This window comes from Lytechinus pictus, chromosome 17 (genome assembly GCF_037042905.1).
Source record: "Lytechinus pictus isolate F3 Inbred chromosome 17, Lp3.0, whole genome shotgun sequence".
Lineage (NCBI taxonomy): Eukaryota > Metazoa > Echinodermata > Echinoidea > Temnopleuroida > Toxopneustidae > Lytechinus > Lytechinus pictus.
Window position 1 is genome coordinate 29,610,929 of NC_087261.1, and position 18,255 is coordinate 29,629,183.

The 18,255-nt window shown below is 38.5% G+C and overlaps 1 protein-coding gene across 4 annotated transcripts in view; it reads right to left on the reverse strand.

Annotated features, from left to right (window-relative positions):
• Positions 1-253: 253 nt before the first annotated feature.
• LOC129280577 (uridylate-specific endoribonuclease-like) overlaps positions 254-18,255 on the reverse strand; it is a 32,642-nt gene continuing 14,640 nt past the window's right edge. For 2 of the 4 annotated variants that reach the window (XM_054916579.2, XM_054916580.2), the window contains 8 exons: positions 17,233-17,361; positions 16,292-16,420; positions 15,116-15,235; positions 8,592-8,708; positions 7,085-7,238; positions 5,755-5,954; positions 4,112-4,338; positions 254-2,668 (listed from right to left, as the gene is read on the reverse strand). In XM_054916579.2, the coding sequence (XP_054772554.2) occupies positions 2,444-2,668; positions 4,112-4,338; positions 5,755-5,954; positions 7,085-7,238; positions 8,592-8,708; positions 15,116-15,235; positions 16,292-16,420; positions 17,233-17,361 (1,301 nt within the window). In that variant the 3' untranslated portion in view covers positions 254-2,443. The remainder of the gene's footprint in view (positions 2,669-4,111; positions 4,339-5,754; positions 5,955-7,084; positions 7,239-8,591; positions 8,709-15,115; positions 15,236-16,291; positions 16,421-17,232; positions 17,362-18,255) is intronic. The other 2 variants (XR_010296218.1, XM_054916581.2) reach the window with 2 other exon arrangements.

The window sequence follows — 18,255 nt, forward strand, 5'->3', positions numbered from 1 at the left end:
TGCATTTGGATTTTTGCACGCATGACTGAATAACCGACACACACGCGCACCGGCCCCATCCCCTACTTCACAAATCCCCCTCTCTTACACACATTTCCCACTTTCTTTATATTCATCCTATCGTCATTCACAGCAGCTCCCTGTGACTTTCTCTTATTTTTACACACAAGCAAACAGACCCTCACACATAAATTTATATCAAGAATGTCACAGAGAGAAGAAATTTTGAAATTAATTAAATTAAACAAATTGATACGAATTCATGCACGTGTATTCCTATTTATTCAAAATCTGAACAAAATATGCTAATTCTCTGTTTAACCTCTATATTCCTTCTGTTCAATCTTCTCTATCAGAAATTAACAAAATTAATGGTTTTCCAAATTATTTTCAATTTGTTTAATGCCAATTCGTCCAATAACCAACTTGTCTTGTTTAGCTAATTGGTCTAACGTAAGTAAACGTAAAGTTCAGAATTAACCAGTTCCAAGTTAACCATTAGTCGGCCGCAGGCATTAGACAGGTCCAGATTTGAGATAAAGTTAATGCCCTAGCGTAGGCTAGCAATAGCCTAGCCTAACATTTGCCTTGCCATTAATGTCAATTTGATAAGTGTTTAAGAATTGGATCTAGATATAGATCTAAGGCCTATAGGGCACCGGCAATTTGAGGGTGCTGATTCATTTATGGCATGCAACGCGAACGACCACATGCGCAGTCTTATTCCGAAGACGAAGATTATGAATATATTTATATTGATGTCCAGAACTGTTGTGGGATAAATAAAGTTGCGGGCGAGGCGGTTCTTTTCGTTCACGATTTGCTTTTGTTTTCTCCCGTTAGCAATGTCGGTTTAGTTATACATGATTGTCGGAGGTTGCACCAGCTTATTGATTTGGGACTGATTCGAAATAAACTTTAATTACAACTCTTCGTTCGAACTTGTTATTTCTTGACTCCGTCTTTCTTTGTACGTGGGCAGGCAAGACGGCCGGCGGGCAGCCAACGGCCGTCTTGCAAAGCTGTGAGTCCCACTACAAAAACGATCGGGACGAGGCACCCTATAAAAACCCCTTAATCGCAGGACTTTTTGCATTTACTACGGAGACACTATCCTTTGAGAATGCAGTTAAAATCACAATGAAGAGCTGAGAGGCTTTTGTCGAAAGTTGCTGGACTGGGATAGCAGATCATCCGAAGATTTGCACCGGACGAACAATTACAAATATGTCGTTGTCCAGAGTCAAGAGATTCCGATGCTATTCCGGTCCACCAACTTTCGACACAGGCCTCTCAGCTCTCCATTGTGATTTGGTGAATTGTGAATTGGTGCGTTGTCAAGAGTGTTGTCCGTAGTAAATGCAAAAAGTCCGGTTAAGTCGCCAGGGAAGGTTCTTTGTGAATAGCCAAAATATTAATTTGGTCATGAAAAAGCGAAAATAGTAATTTGGTCTCCAAAAAGCGAAAATTTTGAAAATTACTTTATATGAAAGAGCATCTTTGTCCCTTTTACGGACTGCTTGGAAGTTTCACTGCATGAGATTGCACAGTGATATTTCATGATTGAGTGAACTCCAGACTTCAAACCTTGTTTTCTCCATACTGGGTAAAGCTCTCGCTGAATTTCCTCTGTATTCAATCAATTAATTGTGAGGGATGGTGTTTATTAATTTTGACAAAGTGTATATCATTTTAAAGCTTCGGAGGTGCTCTTTCTAGTTCAATAAAAATGCGACCAAGATTCGATTAGTTACACTTGTACAGCTCTCTTCTTATTAGACTTTAAAAAATATCCCAAATAATATATGTATTTGTGCTAATTCTAATGATAATAGAAACTATTTCTCCATGACATATCGTGTGATACTGTCATTTTAACATATGCACATGCCCTTCCATGAAAAGAAAACATGATCCACGGATACAATTCATAAAAAAGAAACGATTTACTTAATGAGGGAGCTGTACAAGTGTGACACTACACATCCCGGCTGTGATCACAAGGTGTTCACATTGTGGAATACAGCGAAAATGTTATTCACACTGTTAGAATGCTTGAATTCAACGGTGGGAAGATATTTTCACACTTTGGATACCTCGACAGTGTGACTGTTCACAGCGTATTCACATGGCCGCTATGTGAATATGTAATTCACACTGTTTAAATGCTAAATTTAGCAGTGTGAAGGAAATTTCACATGTGAACACACTGTTGCACACACTGTGAAACATTCTGTTCTTTCCAGTAGGGAACTCTGTCGCATTGCCAATGAAAGGATGTACACGTCATTAGTACTCTCAACATTCAAATGCTTGTAAATATATTTATTTTTATGTTTTCATTTCCCCCCAAATCTTATTGAATTTTTCTCCGCTTAAAACCTGCCAACTGGTCTCAAGTATTTCTTTCTACGTTTAACTACCCTACGTTAAGTGGAACGAGCTACACTACAAAGTAGGCAGACCCGATGTATCCCGGATCCCGGATTTTATAAGTCTGAATCTTGGATGGAGATCCGTCAAGTGTAAATTCGCATTGAGATCCACCTTTGATTCTGAAGCAGAGAGAAAACATGGCAAACTCAAACTCGGGACTTGAACCGATAATTACAGATCCCAGTTCCTTTACGGCACCCTTCCACACAAAGTTTAGTCCCATCTGATCAGGCTGTGAGAAAACAAAACAAAATAGAATACAAATGAATTTGAAAACAAAATTAGGTATGAGAATGATTAATTACAGCGATATTGAAACTTAAATATTGTTAGAATATCCAGAAACCAAGGTCAGAAAGGTTCATAGAAATAAATGATAGCAGAAGACGACTGAACATGGTAAATTCAATCTAACACCGCGAGTGGATCCAGTTCGCCAATAGGGGTAGGGGCAAAACTTATTTACATCCACATTTTCCCGATCGACCACTATGAAAGCTGGAATCTTGGGGTTCTATTTTGCAAGTTCGGAAAATTAATTTCAACTGAGCTACAACACCTTTACACCTATATTATGTATAGTAGTCATGAAATGCATATTTACCCCGTCGTTAGGATTTGAGTTCAAATATAGCACCCCTCTCTCGGTATTTTTTTGTTTTGGTTAACTTATTTGAAATGGCTGTTTGAGCAATTAGTTTTTCATAATACCTCAGTCACATTTCCCCTACGGTGGCCGTACGGCTAGCAAAAAAACATTATAAAAACGTTTTAACATTTTTCGTACCAGCTACATGTACATGGTTGAATAAAAATGGATAAAAGGCTGTTTTCGACTCGCCGTACGGCCGCCATTAGGGAAATGTGACTGAACTATATGTTAGAGAGATATTAAAAAGGATCACAACTTGAAAATTTCAATCAATGCTATGCTTTAAAGCTCATTTATTTAACCAAAACAGAAACACACGTACTTTGTTTTGATTGAGCAACCGATTTTGATGTAAAATCATTTGATTTATCTAATTAAATAAAACCCGCTATGGGTATTTATTGTATTCGTGTTTCACAATTCAAAATCATATTACACAGGCAAGGGCAAGAAAATAAAAATATGACATTTATGCATTCAAATCAAATGAGACATTAAAAAAGAAAATTAAAACTTACAGCACATACATCGTACGTTTTAATAAGTTGTAATATTGCTTCTCACTATGCATATCTTCTTTTATTTTTTTGTACATATTTGATTAATATAATAAAGCACATTCTCTAGTTTTCATTACTTCACACCACAACAGTTTCGGGGCCAATGCATTAGTACAATCTAGTACTGAAACCGAATAATGACATGTTTTTTTTTTATTGGGGGGGGGGGATTTAACAAAACCAACAATAGGCCTTATTGATTTCAATTTGAAACTTTTCACGGATTTTTTTCTTTCAAATTATTGGGAAGATTGTTTCATACTTTCTGGCATATTTGGACGATTTTTTTTCCTGAAATGTTTCTAGCTTAGGTTTTGGTAAAAATACATTGAGGAAACTGACATTTCTAGTATCAAATCCATGGCGATCAAGACCATTTCATTTTTTATGGTATATAAAAAAACATACAACACGTACTAAGAACATGTAATACCTGTGTTATTATTTCCGTGGCAATACTTACGAAGTTCTCACGTACGTAACCGTAATAGTCTAACTGGTCCTCCTTTTCTTGGAAGTAAAACCGAAGCCAGTTGTGGAAACCCGATACGCTAGAACTTTTGGTCTCGCCCATGAACACGTGTTCAAATCCAGACGAATCAAAGAACGGGTCAGATTCCTTCCTACTGTAATTGCCGAACCAAACCATTTTCGCCCATTCGCGGTATTCAGTTTCATCTATGAACTGACCTATGATATAAACCACAACAAACAAAAAATGTACGAATTACATAATCAAGCGATTAACCTTCCAGTGCAAACCCCATTTTCGGCAAGGAGGGGGTTGGTACTAAGTACTGTTCGATGGCTTTCTCCCAATTTTTTGTCAGTATTAATACTGTTGACTGGTTGAAACAAAAAAATTAAAAAAATCTATGCAGCATTGTAACTTTCATTTGATTATACCTTGCTTATTGATTTGACATTTAAACTGCAAAGCTGCTTCAAGATTAGCTAACTAATTGAATATATATATATATTCTTATTTCGAGAGCTCGCTTTTCTCCTCCATGAAATAACAAAAAAATATAAATAACCAAAAATGATCATACTCTATAGTCAACCCGGGCAACCCACAATGGCCATTACGGCAGAGGTATTGACTTATCTAAGATGTGTATAAAATAACAAAACGAAATTATATGGAAAGCTTATCCAAATGCACACAAATTAAAATGGTTTAGGGATATTGTATAATCTTAAGGAATATTTAGGCCAGAATTGGAGGCAAGTATACTATTTTCTAAAAGGTAAGCATATCATAAAGCTATAGGTGGCGTTGCTTCCCCGAATTATTCCTTTCGAAGCGTTACAGCACATTTTATTCACTTGACAGGCTTGTTATAGTTCAGAAAGTGCCTGTTATTTGCAAGATTGGGGTCCTGCATTTGCAGGTTAATATTAAAAATCATTAAGCATTAAATTAAAATAATTTGTCAAAGAGCAGCAAGCTGAGGGTCGCAGGAATAATTAAATGCGATAGAAAAATAGGGGAAAATAATTTTTTTTTAATGTATTTTTTATAGCAAAGAAGAAATATGCACTGTAAAGTAATTATCTCGAGGCGGCTTCAAATTTGCATGCATGAAGGCGGCTTCGAAGCCGGCATCGGTGGCGGCTGTAAACCCGTCTATTGGGGGCCTAAGTTGATCGTGCTGGGTGGGGGGGGGGGGGAGTGTCAGAAGCACATCCACGAGATATCGCTTCCAATGGTCATGGGGCGTAGGCTGGAAGCCGGAATAGGTACGTCTGATGAGAAATCGTGAAGCGAACATACAACATGTACAACGCAGTAATTGCAATGCCATATGGACGTGCCACTGGCTTGTTACGCCATGTAACCCATGTAACGTGCCACGACTCTTTATCAAGCCAATAAATGATCAGGTGATATCTTTGATTTGCTTGTGTGTTTGACGTTAGAAGTTGCTCAAACTTAGAATTTCAAATTGTGTGCCACACTGATATTATACAAATGGTATACACCAGGACATAGATATTCCCAGTATGGGTTTACACGCAGTTTTAAACGTATGGTGTGACCCAGACGTAAGGTCTGCTGTCTATGATAATCTCATTGGAAATTATAAATTCATTTTATATCACCTTTGTCTATGAAGAAATCTGTAGTTGCAGTCATGACGTCAGATTCGAAAACGGCATCGAGAAACTCTTCGATTTCCTCTAGTTCTTCCAATGTGTAGACCTCCTCCTGTCTTGTTTCAGAGATGTAGTTGTCCATTAGAGCAATAAATGCTTGATAGGTCCGACTAGATAGAGCAGACTCATTCAGGCTGGTGAAAAATCTACGGAGGGTATAATACGTAAGACCATTAAGTTTGTACTACATCTGTATTTTTAATGTAGAATTTTTTGAATAACTAAGTAACGTTAAGAAATACTTGTGGGGGGTGTCATATCGGCACTTTCAAGAATTGGTAAAGTTTCATAGCCACTGCTAAGTTATGTCAGCCATGTCAGCGTCGACACAACCCTACGCTGTGCCTACGTCGGACTTCGTAACTGTACGTCAAAACTGGGAGCCTGCCTAACTTCGTGACACATTATGGCAATGTTTTTAAAGGAATTTTCGATCTGTAAGTTTATTTGCGGACAGTTACGTACGTTTTTCATAATTGCCTGATTTTTGTTCACATCATACAAATGAAGTTAATGGAGTAAAACAGCAGCGACATATAGGGCATGCACATTCACCAGCTGGCTGCCACCTACCATGGAAAGCGATATTATTTTGGGCGAATCCATGTTGCCACGAGCAGTTGCTATTTCAGGCAACGTTGTGTTCCGGTGTGTTTAGTTTCTCACATTGAGTTACTGCGCTAACTTTGTGCATCGTTACACAATCCATGTTGCCACGAACAGTTGCTATGTTATGCAACTTTAGTTGTGTTCCGTCATGTTCAGTTTCTCGCATTGATTTTGTGCAGCGTTACCAGATAATCGTGACACATTAAGCAGTCCATACGAAACGTGAAAAGCCCCTATTTTAAACCATAATGTACATACATGTACCATAATTCATTGGACTTATGTGAACGAAAATAATACATCCATGCCGCATCTCGCAGTAGCCACTTTCTAAACTGTTATGTTAGCTATAGCGGTTTACGTCCGAAAGAGGCTAGAACGAACACTTAAGATTTTTCCCCTTTTTTACTGTAATCTAAAGTAGATATGGACTGATTGCAGACGACCTTACAGTTAAGATCATGGAGGTTTACGATTTATGGCAATAGCCTTCTAGATGAGAGACTTTACGACAGTGAAATGATTCGTTAGCAGTGCCCGACACTCAAAAATATGTCTATCCAAGAAGACACAAGGTACATTAAGGTCTCCGTCCATTCATCATATACCATTTCACTGTCGTACATACAAAGAAATATATCTGGGATCTATGATTATCGAAACTCACGGATCTGCTGACTGGTCGACGTTGTTTCCATCATCGACTAAAGCTTGTTTATTAATGACGTAATCGTTAGGGGTCAGCCTGTTGACATCGAGTGTCCACAAAAGTTCGGCCAGTTGTGTGATTTCTGATTGGTTGATGGGTTTGGGTGCAGTTCCTGTCAATGAAAGTGTTGGACATGTCTTTAATGAATATTCTGAAACAACGGCGAACCCTTGACATGAGACGTAATTACTTTTCCCAGCCCCCAGTCCCAATGTACAATGAAGTGGTATTTGATGGACACTCTTTTAATACTAGACTATCAAAAACGTTCCATGTTCTTTTACATAAAGAACTGTTTTAAGTATACTGATGGCGTGGATTGGGATAACTTGCCCTTTAATATTCAAATTTCGAAATTTCTTGATATTTTCAAAACGAATATGTAAGTGCCAATATTTTAATTATGTTTGATTATTCCTTCCCCATTCTCTCTCTCTCTCCCTCTCTCGTTCTCTCTCCTCCATTTTATTCTACCCCCCTCTCTTTCGTCGTTCTTCTTTTCTCTTTGTTTTCTCTTGCTTCTCATTCTTGTTCAGATCATGTTGTATTTTTTTATTTTTAAATTGCTCTATAATTATTTGCAATTTCTTTATAATGATACAATTGTTTATAATTCTACATGATAATATGTTAATGTTAATATTGATGTCCTGACTATGATGTAAACAGACACTGGCTGATCAATATTATTTTCAACCTGATTGAATATGTTCTGATGATAAAAACGTAATGATAACCTAGCAGCTGGTCATAAAAAGACAACCTGATCTACATTACAAACGGATAATTCGTAGCAAACCATGTCGGTGACAATTAACTAACAATTGGTCTAAGGCTTACAGTAAATCCTTGGTTTAACCCAATTCAACAAGTTGGTCAACAGGTCAGTGGCATGCTCAGATTTAATCATAATGAAAGTGAATATAATAATTCACTTTTTTCCTGTGAAGCCCATATCACTTTACCATGTTATGTTTCTATGCGCTTTCACTTTGGATATTATTACCCATGCTTTAGCCATGTAAGCCCTCTACAACGCACAAGCATTTTGAGGAATCTATTCCTACATCTTCTATATCTTCCGGAGATGTGATATGACCCTGTGGATAAGTCTCCGGACTTTGAACCACATGGTTCAGGCTGCGAATCCCACTGCAGCACTCGCGTTCTTTCGCAAGATGTTTAGCTACATTTGCCACTATCTACCCAGGTGTAGTAAATAGGTACCCGGTAGGAAGAAACACATTGCATGCTCAAGCATCTGATCAGGGTAGCCATACTAAAGCCGGGGGTAATAGTATGCAGAGCTTAGAAATAATTGTATTTCAAATCGCTATATGTTTCATATTTGTATTATTATCCTGTGAGGGAGGAGGCTATAACATCATGACCTCACAAGCATTAGGTCTATACTCACTTCAAGTTTACATTATTTATGTCATATATAATCAATATGTAGTCATACCGTTGAGGCAGATTTCATTGTAATCGAGGCAGCAATCGCCATGTGTAATACAAGCACTGTTACACTGACAAGGCTGGTCTCCATCAAACGGGTTATCACATCTCCCATCACATGATCCTGTTATAACAAAAAACATGAAATCATAAACATATAAATGATCATGGTTGCAAATAATATACTACTGTTGATTAAACATGATAGTATAATGTAATATTAACATTTATAAAGTTGTCACTGATACCGATACTGGTAGCAATGCAGTGGCGGATCCAGGGGGGTGGCGCAGGGGGCGCGCGCCCCCCCTAATATTTGAGCGGCGCCGAAGGCGCCGCTCAAAAAAAATAAAAGAAAAGTAAAAGAAAGAAAAGGCGCTGCTTGAAAAAATAAAAATAAAGGAAAGAAAAGAAAAGGCGCCGCTTAAAAAAATTATACACTGATATAATATTAGCAACAGTAAGGAAAGACTATCCCCCAGCAAAGCACAATCATATCATCTTCCTTATCTTTTCTTTTAACTACCCTTTTCCCAACAACTTCGCCGGTTAAAAACAATCAGCAGTGCGCTGCCTGCATAAAACTGGCGCCAATCAAGAATAATCAGCTCCACCTAAATCTAAATCGGCGCCGGGCAAGAATAAACGGCGCCATCTGGTTATAAATCAGCGCCGGTAAAGAAAAATCGGCGCTGCCTGAGTTCGTAACCGGCGCCGATCAAGGATAATCAGCGCCACCTATAGGCCTATCTAAATCGGGGCTGGTCAAGAATAATCAGCGCCATCTGGTTATAAATCGGCGCTGCCAGAGTCTTAACCGGCGCCGATCAAGAATAATCAGCTCCACCTAAATCTAAATCGGCGCCGGGCAAGAATAAACGGCGCCATCTGGTTATAAATCGGCGCCGGTAAAGAAAAATCGGCGCTGCCTGAGTTCGTAACCGGCGCCGATCAAGGATAATCAGCGCCACCTATATCTAAATCGGGACTGGTCAAGAATAATCAGCGCCATCTGGTTATAAATCGGCGCTGCCTGAGTCTTAACCGGCGCCGATCAAGAATAATCAGCTCCACCTAAATCTAAATCGGCACCGGACAAGAATAATCAGCACCACCTGGTTAAAAATCGGCGCCAGTCAAGAATAATCGGCGCCTCCTGGTTCTAAATCGGCGCCAGTCAATTATGAATTGCCGCTGCCTGAATCTTACGTGACGTCGGTAAAAATAATCAGCACTACTTGTTCTAAATCGGCGCCGGTCAAGAATAATCAGCGTCCCCTAGTTCCAATAAATAGGCGCCGGTAGAATAATGAAGAAGGGCCTATTGCCAACCAAATCTAGATCGGCGCCGGTCAAGAATGATCAGCGGCACCTGGTTATACATTTTATTGTTGAATGGTCATAACAAAGCTTATCGCATGCCCTTACAGAGTGGACTGGGGCGGGGCAGTTGCCCACAGAATGAAAGATGTCATGAAATCTTATTTTTTTTTAAAAATCCCAGAATCATACAAAAGCGTAGAGCAAATCTTTTAATTTTGATCTTATTTTCCAAAGCTTTAATAAAAAGAAGGTCAGTCACTTTTCTTCTTTACACATTCTACATTGTGCCACCTCTATGGCCTTTAGTTTAAGACAGCTACTATAGTGTTTTATGAAGATGATTCGATATTTTAGCCCAAAACTTTGCTAAAACCCGTTGCTAGTACCGGGAGTGTATATTACGCAACCAGTCGTATATTGAGATTGAGCTACACAACTCGTTCTTTATTTAAAATCGTGCTTAAATTATCCGCTTCTCAGATTGGTATATAAAAATTTTCAGCTCGCGCTTCGCGCTCGCATCATTTCTGAAGCAAAACCCCATACTTTTCATGATTAAATAGGTGAATAGAATGTCCCTTTTCAGGACTAAACGTCAAAAGGACTCCCGCTCCGATTTGCAATAATCTTTTGCTGGATATAATCTTGTTCTTTATTACAAACGTCCATTAAACTGTCGTTTTTTTTCAGATCGAAATATCAAAATTTTAAGCTCGCGCTTCGCGCTCGCATCTATTGTTTTTTTAGATACCCATCTTAATCATTGGTACCAAAAATGCATAGAATATCAAGCTTTCTGGTCAGAATATAAAGAAATTTCAGCTCGCCCTCGGAACTCGCATTGTCTGTGTAGTGAGATATGTATCCTCCTCATGAGTTACTACAAACAGTCCTAAACAGGCACCTTTTTCCTGTTTTCAGGTCAGTATACTAAAAAATTTCAGCTCGCGCTTCGCGCTCGCATTAATTTGTTGGTGAGATATGTGTTTCTATCTCATGAGTCATATAAATATATATATATGCATATGTGTGTGTGTGTTTGTGTGAGTTTGTTTGTTTTGTGTGATATCGAGCGCCTTTGGAAAGTTGATTCATGATGTTGCCCCCCAAATCTTAAAAAAATGATCGACGGCCCTGTATATATATATATATACATATAGTAAAAAAAACTTGTATCTCTATTAATATACAAAAGTATTGGCCTCATCGCAATAAAAGGGTTAATACACGAGATTTTGAAATCGCACATAACATGCATAATTTGTGTTACTTTTTGCTTGTTTCTTTCTTTAATAAGTTTTTCAATCTCTCTCTATATATGTTTTAGAAAGATTATATGTTTAAATTGATGTATATTTCTGTTATAATGAGATATGTTTAAGTGGACTTCAGGGAATGGTCGTACGCAGCAAGGGGGAAGGGGGGGGGGCACATTCGCGATCTGCTGTTGTGAAAAACTTTTTTTTTCCATAACATTTCATGAAAACTATGAAAAATGTGCAAATGTGAGATGTGCACCAAATTTTCGAGTCTTGCCCCCCCCCCCGGAAATATTATCTGCGTGTGGTCATGCAAAATGGCATGACTGGAAATCCTACATTTTGAAAAGAGCATTTGACAGGGTCAGACTTTACCCCTTTTTCAACATTTTCTTTTATGGCGCCGATGAAGTGCAAAAATATGTGCGCCGCTCGGCAGTGCGCCCCCCCTTTCGCCAAAAGCTGGATCCGCCTATGCAATGATATAAATAATGAAAATAATGGTCTAAATGATAATGGCAATATTCATCACAATACAAAAAAATGAAAATACTACTACTACTACTACTACTACTACTACTACTACTACTACTACTACCACTACTACTACTACAAATACTACTACTACTACTACTACTACTGCTGCTACTGCTACTACTACTTCTACTACTATTATTACTACTAACGATACTATTAATACTAATAATAATCATACTAAAAATACAAATTATGATAGTAATAATTGTTATAAAAGTAATACAATTGAGCTGAAATATAGCTACATAAATAGTAATGGGGGTTAGAGATTTCAGCACCCAGAGGGTTCACCTCCTAATGTCAGATCCAGGGACGGAATGCAAGGGGCAAGGGGAGGGGGTAGGAGGTACAATTTTATATTTGCTTGTCAGATCTTACGGACAGCAATGGCGGGATTTTGCCTTTCCATTCAGCATGATTTAAATGTTTGAAAAGCTGTAACGAACGACTAATGACACTTGCTTGTGCTCAATGATACATTCCTATGTAACTGACATTGCACACAATAGCATAGGCGGATCCAGCTTTTGGCGAAAGGGGGGGGGGGGGCGCACTGCCGAGCGGCGCACATATTTTTGCACTTCATCGGCGCCATAAAAGAAAATGTTGAAAAAGGGGTAAAGTCTGACCCTGTCAAATGCTCTTTTCAAAATGTAGGATTTCCAGTCATGCCATTTTGCATGACCACACGCAGATAATATTTCCGGGGGGGGGGGGGGGGCAAGACTCGAAAATTTGGTGCACATCTCACATTTGCACATTTTTCATAGTTTTCATGAAATGTTATGGAAAAAAAAAGTTTTTCACAACAGCAGATCGCGAATGTGCCCCCCCCCTTCCCCCTTGCTGCGTACGACCATTCCCTGAAGTCCACTTAAACATATCTCATTATAACAGAAATATACATCAATTTAAACATATAATCTTTCTAAAACATATATAGAGAGAGATTGAAAAACTTATTAAAGAAAGAAACAAGCAAAAAGTAACACAAATTATGCATGTTATGTGCGATTTCAAAATCTCGTGTATTAACCCTTTTATTGCGATGAGGCCAATACTTTTGTATATTAATAGAGATACAAGTTTTTTTTACTATATGTATATATATATATATACAGGGGCGTCGATCATTTTTTTAAGATTTGGGGGGCAACATCATGAATCAACTTTCCAAAGGCGCTCGATATCACACAAAACAAACAAACTCACACAAACACACACACACACATATGCATATATATATATTTATATGACTCATGAGATAGAAACACATATCTCACCAACAAATTAATGCGAGCGCGAAGCGCGAGCTGAAATTTTTTAGTATACTGACCTGAAAACAGGAAAAAGGTGCCTGTTTAGGACTGTTTGTAGTAACTCATGAGGAGGATACATATCTCACTACACAGACAATGCGAGTTCCGAGGGCGAGCTGAAATTTCTTTATATTCTGACCAGAAAGCTTGATATTCTATGCATTTTTGGTACCAATGATTAAGATGGGTATCTAAAAAAACAATAGATGCGAGCGCGAAGCGCGAGCTTAAAATTTTGATATTTCGATCTGAAAAAAAACGACAGTTTAATGGACGTTTGTAATAAAGAACAAGATTATATCCAGCAAAAGATTATTGCAAATCGAAGCGGGAGTCCTTTTGACGTTTAGTCCTGAAAAGGGACATTCTATTCACCTATTTAATCATGAAAGGTATGGGGTTTTGCTTCAGAAATGATGCGAGCGCGAAGCGCGAGCTGAAAATTTTTATATACCAATCTGAGAAGCGGATAATTTAAGCACGATTTTAAATAAAGAACGAGTTGTGTAGCTCAATCTCAATATACGACTGGTTGCGTAATATACACTCCCGGTACTAGCAACGGGTTTTAGCAAAGTTTTGGGCTAAAATATCGAATCATCTTCATAAAACACTATAGTAGCTGTCTTAAACTAAAGGCCATAGAGGTGGCACAATGTAGAATGTGTAAAGAAGAAAAGTGACTGACCTTCTTTTTATTAAAGCTTTGGAAAATAAGATCAAAATTAAAAGATTTGCTCTACGCTTTTGTATGATTCTGGGATTTAAAAAAAAAAAAAAAGATTTCATGACATCTTTCATTCTGTGGGCAACTGCCCCGCCCCAGTCCACTCTGTAAGGGCATGCGATAAGCTTTGTTATGACCATTCAACAATAAAATGTATAACCAGGTGCCGCTGATCATTCTTGACCGGCGCCGATCTAGATTTGGTTGGCAATAGGCCCTTCTTCATTATTCTACCGGCGCCTATTTATTGGAACTAGGGGACGCTGATTATTCTTGACCGGCGCCGATTTAGAACAAGTAGTGCTGATTATTTTTACCGACGTCACGTAAGATTCAGGCAGCGGCAATTCATAATTGACTGGCGCCGATTTAGAACCAGGAGGCGCCGATTATTCTTGACTGGCGCCGATTTTTAACCAGGTGGTGCTGATTATTCTTGTCCGGTGCCGATTTAGATTTAGGTGGAGCTGATTATTCTTGATCGGCGCCGGTTAAGACTCAGGCAGCGCCGATTTATAACCAGATGGCGCTGATTATTCTTGACCAGTCCCGATTTAGATATAGGTGGCGCTGATTATCCTTGATCGGCGCCGGTTACGAACTCAGGCAGCGCCGATTTTTCTTTACCGGCGCCGATTTATAACCAGATGGCGCCGTTTATTCTTGCCCGGCGCCGATTTAGATTTAGGTGGAGCTGATTATTCTTGATCGGCGCCGGTTAAGACTCTGGCAGCGCCGATTTATAACCAGATGGCGCTGATTATTCTTGACCAGCCCCGATTTAGATAGGCCTATAGGTGGCGCTGATTATCCTTGATCGGCGCCGGTTACGAACTCAGGCAGCGCCGATTTTTCTTTACCGGCGCTGATTTATAACCAGATGGCGCCGTTTATTCTTGCCCGGCGCCGATTTAGATTTAGGTGGAGCTGATTATTCTTGATTGGCGCCAGTTTTATGCAGGCAGCGCACTGCTGATTGTTTTTAACCGGCGAAGTTGTTGGGAAAAGGGTAGTTAAAAGAAAAGATAAGGAAGATGATATGATTGTGCTTTGCTGGGGGATAGTCTTTCCTTACTGTTGCTAATATTATATCAGTGTATAATTTTTTTAAGCGGCGCCTTTTCTTTTCTTTCCTTTATTTTTATTTTTTCAAGCAGCGCCTTTTCTTTCTTTTACTTTTCTTTTATTTTTTTTGAGCGGCGCCTTCGGCGCCGCTCAAATATTAGGGGAGGCGCGCGCCCCCTGCGCCACCCCCTGGATCCGCCACTGCAATAGTACGTTCCAGTTGTTTGTAAAGTCGTGTGTAACTTCATGAGCAGCTTCATTAAATATTCACATGAGATGCATAGTTGTAGGGTGTACTAACCTGAGCATTCCGTTACGTAATCTGGACAGCAATTGAAATACGTGGGACATTGGTCGTTGCACTGGCATGGTAGAGATGAATCATAGTCCACACCACACCGTCCCTTACACAAATTTAAGTCTTATCATTTCGGAATGAGAGAAAGAAAAAGAGAGAGAGAGAGCGATGAATACATACTATGAGTTAAGATAATTTTTCCATTCATGCTTTTCGCTTTTTTTGGCAAGGCAGTGTAGCGAGAAAAAGGTGATTTTAAAATTCAGATTCAGATTCAGATTTATTTCCAACAGAAATAACATGAATATTGATACAAATTTTTTTCATACATTTATAACAAATATTTACGATACAAATCATTGTCAGAATAATTATATTAAAAAACATCAATGATAATTAACATATAAAGATATATACAAAATATGGTGCATTTTGAAGACAAATTATGATATATATTAATTTAAATAGAAATCTGTGGAAATGGGAGTTTCACTCATAGTTATTCCTAAGAAAAACGACATGCCCCAGATTAAGATAACAAATAATGAAAATTATAATATTCAGACATAACCCTCTCCTCATTAATATATAAAGAAGATGAAATACACTGTCGTACCATTGTACATCCAGTGGGGATCTACGGAAAGGGGCAGGGGTTTAATTTAAACACCCCTTGGGATGACAAGTCAAAAAAAAAAAAAAATAATAATGACCTACATTTTGAGGCGAACCCCAAATCACCTTCGTTTTGTAATGAACCTCTTGTTTTCCCTTGCTTACTTTTATTGAACCCCTTTTTTTGTCTATTTCCTCAGTACAACAACGACCTATATTTTATAGTAAAGATCCCTTTTTTGGCAGGTCATTTTTTTTCGCTGACACTCCCTTCTTGAAAAAGATAGATTGGCTCCCTGACATGTCATACGGGGTTGGCAGGACGAAATTGTGAGTCAGGGTTAGCCGAACTACAATGTGAATAAATTTGTTAATATATTAATGAAATCCAAACGCATTAATGTTAAAAAGACAACGGAAATAAGTTGCAATAGTTGGATATAGTGTAAATAAATATTTCGAAAAGTATACATACTATACCTGCAATGTCATGCACATGTAATACAGTATACAGATACGCTCTGTGAATAATGGACCGAACGTATAAAAAAAATGAAATATTACCTTCTTCAACACATTGATCTTCATAATCATCACAGCAGCTGCCGGAATTTCCACATTGATCATCACATTGACAAGGAAGGTCAGGATCGTATGCAATATCGCATCGCCCGTCACACGTCAACAGTGGAGCTACACCAAATCAAATATCAAAATAATAATAAAAAAGGCTGTCAAGTAATATCAGCCCAGGGTCAATGACCACATCTAATATGAACTATAGAGGGTGATGTTGACGATTGTAATCACACACACTATTAAGTGTCCATCAGCGTGTTTTCTTTATCGGGGAAGTAGCACTTTGCTGCCTCTAAGAGACTTTTGAACTAAATTTCAAATAATTAATACATGTTCAACAAACACCAGCGATGAGTAATAGACATAGCTGGCTACAAGAGGTATGTTCGATATATCAATACCCTTTTTTCGGGAGGGGGGGGTTTATGATAAAATATGGCTAATTTCTTTAAATTTGCAGGACATTTAGATGAAATTAAAATCTTTGTAGAACAGCCTATATATATATATATATATATATGTGTGTGTGTGTATGTGTGTGTGGAGGGGGTGTATGTGTGTGCGTGTGTGCATGAATTTATAAGTATTAAAATCATGTAGGTGTTGGATCATACAGAAGAGACAAACGGTACATCTTGACGAGTAAATGCATCACGTCTCGCCTCAGCCACTACTTGACCAGTACAGGAAAATACATACAGCAACATGAAGAGACCTTGTCAAAAGGATATGATCATTGAAGCGTAACCCTTGCTACTCAACACCGCTTGAATCTGAATAAGTCAATTCAAGGTATCTTGGATATAGTTTGATTTGGTTTATAGTAGGATTACAGAAAAAAGGAGGGAGGTGATACAAAGGAACTCAACCGTGTATACTGGGATAAATACAGAAACTCATATATAATCTTGGGATTATTTAATTACCAATGCACTTGTCGTTGTAATCGTCACAACAATTATTGTACGTCTCGCATAGATCGTTACATTGGCATGCTAGGTCTGGATCATACCCATCATCACATCTTCCTTCGCATGTCGAGCCCGGGTCAACACCTATAGATACAGGATTACGACTTTAGGTTTAAAAACACAAATAATAAGAAACAAAAGCACAAATATTCCATAGGTATATAGAATACCTTATTTGATTTGAGACCAAATACTTAGTGAATCGTTCACGCAATGCGTTGGGAGTAAAAACAGTAGATACTGACTTTTTCAGAAACAATTTGTGCACAAACGTACACGTGAATCTGATTCCACTCTCATTTTCTGATAAATGAAAGAAAATAAAACAATACGAGATTTTTTATATTTTGGAGTAGCATGAAATTCAGAGTTCTGATTGGCTGGATAAGGTTTCAAACCAACTGGCGCGGGTAATTTGAGGAGATTATCACAAGGGGAATGTGATGTGAAGCATGTGAACCGTTAACATTTGGATGCGTGTGTGGTCTGTTTGACCAATCATAGTGTAGTATTCTTGTTTTAAAGATGCTTAAAGGGGTGGTCCAGGCCAGCTCCAAAAAATATTTAGCCCGTAGTAAATAATTACAGGAGCCATTTCAAAAAGTATTATCTCCTTACTCGACTTTGGAGACTTTTAAGAGCATTTCTTGTAACGGTTATTTGGGGCAAAAAGAATTAAATTTCGCGCACATGTAGCGAGATCGGTCACGTGACTGTGACGTACCATCTCCACTTTGGTTTCGCAACAATCCAGCGCGCGACGTCTCACAGCTGCAATATGCCGGTATGTGTCAGGCATACGGCTGCTCGGTTCGGCCGGGAGAAAATAACCATAAAAGTGCGTTTTCTATACCAAATCCGATCCGAGATCGAGAGAGATGTGCCCAGTGGCTTCACAATATTGGGACTGACAAGTCTGACATAAAAACATACAAATATAACGCGAGTAGAGTCGTTTGCGAGGACCAAATGCTCTCT